The sequence below is a fragment of the Gymnodraco acuticeps genome, unplaced genomic scaffold (assembly GCF_902827175.1).
Source record: "Gymnodraco acuticeps unplaced genomic scaffold, fGymAcu1.1, whole genome shotgun sequence".
NCBI classification, from domain to species: domain Eukaryota; kingdom Metazoa; phylum Chordata; class Actinopteri; order Perciformes; family Bathydraconidae; genus Gymnodraco; species Gymnodraco acuticeps.
The window spans coordinates 2,444,563-2,452,170 of NW_022990021.1; the positions used below are offsets into that span (position 1 = coordinate 2,444,563).

The window sequence follows — 7,608 nt, forward strand, 5'->3', positions numbered from 1 at the left end:
GTTTTGAATGCAGGACTTTTAATTGTAACATTCCTACAGTATTCCTACACTCTGGTACTTCTACTTTTACTCAAGTACACGATCTGAGTACTTGTTCCACCTCTGCATAGTTACTCACATCCACTGCTTAACGGTCTCGTTGTGGTCCTCGGACCTCAGGTTGGGCAGCTCCACCTAAACAGCACAGGTTCCTGATTGGAGCAGATGACCACGAGCCAACGTGAGTGCGCTCCTCTATAAATAGACGGCGGAACGCTCGCAGTGTCTCAGTGAAAACAAACAACAGCCATCAGGAAGCCAAACTTTCGATGTGAGGTTGAACTGTAAAGCCTTTAATGGAGCACAGAGAGTATGGTCCTCCGGAGAAGAGACGCAGGGTACGCTGTATTCTTTTAAGTGTCGTCGGTCTCCTGCTCCTGCTTATTATCGTCACCGTTGTGTTGGGACTCAGTCTGCGGCAGAATACAGACAAACTAAATCCCACATTCATTGCAAGGTGTCAGGAGTTCAAAGGGTAAGCGTTTTTAGAACTCAATGTTCAGAATATAAAGTAGGCTCAAAGTTAAACTGGGATTCCTCACATAACTGGTAATTCAATCTGGAATGCAATGAAATGGTAAATATTTGATGCAGTAAGCATTTGCACTAAATTGCCAGTTTATTATACACTCAGCCAGTGCAGCCTATTACAATACATTGCAATAAGCATTTTCAGCTAATTGTATAATTTGTTTTGTTAAGTTTGTTGTTTGTGATGCTTTCGATCTGTAATACATTACTCAGAAAGCTATTCTGTTATTTACCCTTATTCATATGAATGGGATACACAAACTAATAAAAACACCTGGTAATAAATACTGTATAATGCATGCATTACAGATTCAAAACCACAAACTACATCTCAAAATTATAAATTCAATGAAGATCGTATTAGGCCTAAAGGCTGGATTTATTTTAGCTATGTATAAAGTTAGTTTTTTATAAGATGCCCTTTATTTGTTTGAATCAACAAATGGAATTGCATGGCAAAAACACAAGACATATAATAAAGAAAAAGTATCAATACGTCTGTGATTATTTAGTCTAGGAAAGAATTCCATATTTCCATTGCTCTACTGTCCATTTTAGCGTTTACCTCCAAACCGTATGAATCCTGATTCCTAAATGTGTTTAATTGACTGTATTGATATGATTGGAAAAACTATGTATGTATTTTATAAACTATTTAACACGTTAAAATGCAGAGACATTTTTCAAATGCAGAAATAGTGATTTCATGAATGAGAGTTACAGTGTGTACGTGCTAGTTTATAATCTTAAGGAATATTAGCAAATACTGATGATTCACATTAATGTTTAGAAAGAGGGAGAGGTGCAGGAATATTAAGTGCTCACGATGAGAGAAAGTAAATGAAACGCTAAATATGGAGTAAAGGTTCAGTAGTCATTGACTCACCTACTGCACATTGTTTGTGTCTGACCAGTGTAAATACAGCTGATGAAAATAATATGTAGCATCCGTCTTATCAACTGTAATTGAGCTAATCTTGACTGTAAATATGAATTAATCATACTGTGTTGGCTGCTTTTCAACCATGATAGTTCCTTTACAATGATAGCAATTCATAAAGCACTTATTAAAACACAAGTGACAAAGTGCTTCAGAAAGCACCTTCAAATAAAACATGAATAGAAAGCTCATCCACACTGTCTTTTATTTTTCAGGTACGACTGTGAAAAGATGTGGGATGTATTTGAGCAAGCCTATGTAGGCCGGGACCCTTGTGATGTTCCCATGGAAGCCTATGACCCTTTTATTGCCGCCGCCCCCTTGAAACCTGCCTGCAACCGAGTAAAAAGCCCTCATAACAAAACGGTCAGTATGTGCGCACATTATACACTCAACCCCTCTTGGTAACACGTGTGTGTGTTTGGGTTATAGATGATGTTCTGGAGTAAAACCAAGGACCTTGTCCATGACTTCACGGAGAAGAGAGATTGTTACGTCACCGTGGAGGACTCTCTGCTGGGGTCTGTGCTGGATGGTCTCACCTGGTGTGGAAAGGAGGGCAGCAGTGGTAAGATTCTTTGTGCAAAAGACAACCTCATAACTGTGTAATTTAGTCGAGTTATGCGATTATTTGCTTAATAAATTAAACAATAAAGGGCAGAGAAAAAAGGAGCTGCAGTGTCTTAACGATGATGTTCTATTTGACATCTTAAAACCAGTTTTTTAACTTCACTTAAGCAAAACACACCCTCCAAACCTGTATGTCAAATGCCAGAGGTGTTATTTATGTTATGCCTAGAGTTATTTTAACACAGGTATCATAGTCATGTTAAATAAAGAGTGCTTGCAACAGTTACCAAATTACCTCAAGTTTTCTGAGAAGACAAGGAATAAGTAACAAGGTTTACATTTCATGTTGTAGTACAATAAATATCATCAAATTAAATTGCAGTTGTTTTTCAATCAGGCAATTTTCAGTTTACACACATGTCTCTCCAAAATGAATCCTTCATTTCATCCTGTTAGACATTTGTCTTACAACAACATTCTTATCAATTAATCCTTAAGTCTGTGCGAAAGTTGAAGGAAATTCTATGGAGGACATTTTTAGAATTAATTTTTTACTTTTCTTTTCTATGTTTTGTTTATGTTTGGATCACTTGTTTTCTTTCTCAGTGTGGGTCCTGAAGTTTTCCATTGTTTTTCCAATGCAGCTCATCAAAGCACATTCTTATAATTGAAATGCAAAAAGAAATGACTGACTGTGTGTGTGTTGTTCTAGAAACATTCACTACCGGCTGCCCAGGGTGGACAGACTGTGTGAACAACACTGTTCGCTCATTTTGGAACAGAGTCTCAACTGCTGTGAGTTATCAACAAGATTTCACTGGTTTTGCCAAAAATACAACAGTTGTTGGATACAGCATGATTGAAATGACCCATTTTAATCGAAGGTGGCGCATGAGGTGAATGAATGAGGTTGATATACAGTAGAGGAGAAAAGTAAAAGGTCACTCAGCCTTCTTTTTCAATCAATGAGGCTTTGTTTGCGGTCTCCATGGAGTCACATTGTGTAGCTCTCTCCTGAGCGAGCAGTGTCCACCCACACATTCAGCAGAGCCCTCTTTATTTTTGCCTGGGTTTTATTCTGTGATTAAAACACCCACACCTTTCTTAATATTCACCTAAACAAACCACTACAAAAAAACCTTATTTATCCAATCACATATAAAAACATTGACTTGCAGGAACACAAACAAAAAATTAAAAGGGTTTAAACGAGACAAGCTGAAATGGATACAATTCAACCAGGACACATGAAAAACATGGAACTGAAGAAGCACTTTGTTAGATTACATAGATTCAATTAAATATATAAACAGTTATCATACATGTCATTAGTTAAATCCAGGTGTTTGTTTTATGCTTACTTATCCCTGCAGCAGACCACTGGAGGTCAGAATAAACTAGATTTTCTGCTACTGATAAGCTAAGATTAATTCTGAGCATACTGCAGTACCAACTTCAAAACTTCAAGAATTGGTTATTTAAATCAGAATTTATAACCCTTGTAAATACATAGAAAACATTTATTTTGCAAATACACTTTCACATTCCAAGTGTTGCTTTATACCTACTTATTATATCTTCCAGGTTTCCTTATAGGTCCCCTATTATACTATTTAAAATATATATATTTTAAGTCTCAGATATATACAAAACATGTCTTACATTCAGTTAATAATGGGTTCTTCGGCTGCTTGAAATATAGATGTATGTAGGAGAAGGTGGTCTGTAGTGTAAGTATATACATAATGTTCTCTAACCTCATCTTCCTGTCTTTAGTTTTCAGATGTTGCCTGTGGTGATGTCACAGCAATGCTAAACGGATCCATCGTCACACCATTTCATCCTGCAAGGTGAGCATATTTTATAGTTCAATGACTTTTATGCAAACCTTATTTCAATATCTCACTTGCTAATGCTAATTCAGCAATAGTTTGTAAAGAAGAAGAAGAAGACATACTTTATTAATCCCCAACGAGGAAATCACTTTTGCCACTTTTTTACACACATTTCGCACACAAGCGTAATACACATATACAGAGGATATGCACAAACAACATGCAGAGTGATTAGTTTGCCAGTTAGCCAGCAGTTGGCGGTTTGTTGCCTTGCTAAAGGGCAGCTCTGCAGGGCCCAGGAGGTTAACTGGCACCTCTCCAGCTACCAGTCCACACCCCGTATTTTTCAGTCCGATCCAAGTCCCTACAGTCTGAGCCACTGCTGCCCCAATAATAACATTGACCCCATTTTTGTAAGTGAACAACATCTCAAAGCAAATCAGACAAACGGGGATTCATGATTTATGGGCTCAAATGTATACTCCTAACTAACTTTTTTTTCAGTTTGAATTTAATCACATAATATCCAGTTTCCATTACACGTTTACGTTACCTGAAGGCGAATTTAAGTTCTCACTGCTAAACACCGCACTGGACCCTAGAGAGCAGCATACTGGGAACTGCTGGAGTCCAAATGTCCTACACTGAACGTTTACTAAAGCTTCTAGAAGGAGAATAGAAAATGAACAGCGAGTGCACACAGAGAGTTCAACGAGACCATTTTACCAAAATCAAATTAAGTTTATTTATATAGCACCTTTTTAAAACGATTTTTGGTCAAGCCAAAGTGCTGTACATACAATAAAAACACAGATAGGACCATAAATAATCTATGGATATCTGGAGTGGAGTCCACACAGGTCAGGGACACTGCATTCTAAGAAATCTGTAAAACCCGATTGTCTGGTGTTATTTGTATTCTCAGAGGCCCAGGTCTCTTGTGACCTTACAGATCCCTATTTCCAATGCTGCTGTGGTTTTACAGATGGTGTCAAATGTTTTAATTTATGGGTGACGGTGGAACAGACTTCCAGGAATGGGCCATGTCAGGACACTGAAATCTGCTCAGAAAATCTAAATGAATGCAATCCTTTTAGAGCAGGAGTGTCGGATAATTCCATGTCAGACCTTTCAATCATCATGGTTCTGCTCTGAATGTCTTAAATGTGATTAATTCAATATGTTGTTCTCTTTAAAGTTAAATATGAAGGCACTCCGCAGCAAGATAAACATTTAATAAAATAACTTGTAGTGGTGGTTATATATTGTGGGTTTGACAGTAATTGGATCTCTAAAAATGAAGCTTTTGACTGAGAACAAATATATATTATTGAGAATTATGTACAAGAAACATATGTAATAAGTCATATATTTTTTAATAACCTTACCCTAACCCTAATCTGACATAATATCTGTTTCTTCTACATAACCAAGTACATTATTACTTTTGTTTTCAGTATTTTTGCGAGCATCGAGGTGAAGAGGTTCGACTTCCCCAGGGTGAAAAGCCTGAATGTTGTTCTGGTCACACAGAACAAAACTGTGTAAGTGTTTTTCTGTTCATTTTAAATGTGATAAGTAAATAAATGTTCTGTTTTTGCTTCCAGAGTAGGTTATTTTGTTGGTGTTCAACATACAAATATGCAGAAAGTTAAACAGGTAAAGTTGTTCCTTAAGTCCTGTTTTCTGTATCCTCTTCAGGACAAACTGCACTAATGCATCTTTAAAGGATTTACAGAAAGAGCTGGATCAAGGGATAACATATAACTGCGAGGAAGTGACTGAGTAAGTATAGCATTTTTGTGTGAGAGGACGTCCCCATGTATAAATGAATATACTCATAACGACTACATGTTACTGTTGCTATGCAGAACCCAGATCCAGGACTGCAGCTCCCATCCAGAGAAACCCTGTGGAGCCTGTTGGTGATGACCTGTGAACTCAATATCAGAATATACTGTGTAAACAAAACAATAACCTACTGTAAAAATAATATTTTGTCCAGAATATATTGTGTAAAGTCTTTGTAAATGGAATAATGGGCTATTATACATAAGGTGTATTTTCATATGAATGTCAATGACGTTTTTTTTAATCTTTTTTCGAATCTGGTGCTAGCTAATTCGACTAACAGTCTTGCTCCCACCTGTAAGAAAATGTTTTAAATACAAAAAAATATATATATTTAAAGTTGTTTGTGTGAACTATTACATAAGATATAAGAAATACTTTTAAGATCCAACACTAGAATATAAATGGAATTATCTTAAATAGAAATTAAATCGAGAAATTATATTAAACGTAATATGTGCATTATAATAAATAAACTTTGGGATTCACGATTAAATGTGTAAGAATATGCATTGAAAGACAAGTGTAACAAATAGTATTATTGTACTGATTGCAGTATTGTGTAAACCAGAGGTATTGCACATTTTAAACAATTATTGACCTGTTAAATAAAGCTTCTAAGGCTAGTGAGATGTACATTTTCAACACTAGGGGGCCCTGTTCAGAGATTCTTAGTATCAGTTTCATTCATGATTGTTAAAAGCAAAATCATTGAATTCAAAATGTTGATGCCATGAGGATGTTAAATAGAATTCAAACAGTACAACAAGGTTTGAAAATGGATCTATTGGACATTATACATTATGAATTGAACTTAAGGTGCACTTACATAACTGTTTCCTATGAGGAGTTGCAGTTGAGGGTTTCAGGAAAAATACCTACTGTAGTGGTGAAAGCTCTCCTTATTTATTGTTAAATAAATAAATATAAATGTCATATATATATATATATAAATATAGACCATTTCTTTTTTATTTAAAGTTAACGTTTCAGTTATTTCTACTGAGACAAGTACTGTAATGTCGGTAAACATCAGCATAGCTTTGGTAATTTCCACTACCACCACGGCACCAGGTTTACATTGAAACCTTTTGAATACTTTTTGATATTAAGGATACACACACTTATCTACTATTAATTAACATGAATACAAACTATTACCAAAGTGTTAACCATAGACATGCCAAATGTTTGTTTGTTAAAAGCTAAAATAATTCACATGTTGCCCGTCTTTATGACCAAGTAGCCTAGTAGTCTGTTTAAAGTTTAAACTGATTAAAGAGCCTAGCATGTTAGCATTTTTTCTTAAAGGTCCCCTATTATACAATTTTCAACAATATATTATAGGTCTCAGATATATACAAAACATGTCTCTGAAGTGTTTGACTCGAAATACATAACAGATTGTGCATTGTAGCATCCAATAAACCCCTCTGTTTCAGCCCTGTTTCAAAAGTGCTGATTTTGTGTCTGTAGCTTCAATTGCGAATGAGCTGCTGTTAGCCACGCCACTCTGCGAGATGATTGGTTTACAAATCAGGTGATAAGGTGGGCAGGTGTTACCTGGGTTGGTTATTGGCTAATGGTTGCACAATCCAAAAAAACATTGAGACATCACGAAGTGGCCAAAATCTGATCAGCTCATTTTCAGACCGTTTTGATACACCGATCAGCCATAACATTATGACCACTGACAGGTTAAGTGAAGAACATTGATTATCTTGTTAGAATGGCACCAGTCAGTGGTTGGGATATGTTAGGCAGCAATAAACACTTTGTCCTCAAAGTTGATTTGTTGGAAGCAGGAAAAATGGGCAAGCGTAAGGATGTGAGCGACGTTGA

The 7,608-nt window shown here is 36.2% G+C and overlaps 1 protein-coding gene across 1 annotated transcript; it reads left to right on the forward strand.

Annotated features, from left to right (window-relative positions):
• Window positions 1–275: 275 nt before the first annotated feature.
• LOC117544769 (ADP-ribosyl cyclase/cyclic ADP-ribose hydrolase 1-like) lies at window positions 276–7,212 on the forward strand. Its single transcript, XM_034214160.1, has 8 exons — window positions 276–514; window positions 1,726–1,852; window positions 1,943–2,078; window positions 2,793–2,875; window positions 3,857–3,930; window positions 5,373–5,459; window positions 5,617–5,700; window positions 5,787–7,212. Exons 1-8 carry the CDS (start codon window positions 336–338, stop codon window positions 5,842–5,844), a joined length of 828 nt encoding a protein of 275 aa, XP_034070051.1. The 5' UTR covers window positions 276–335; the 3' UTR covers window positions 5,845–7,212.
• The last annotated feature ends 396 nt before the right edge of the window (window positions 7,213–7,608 follow it).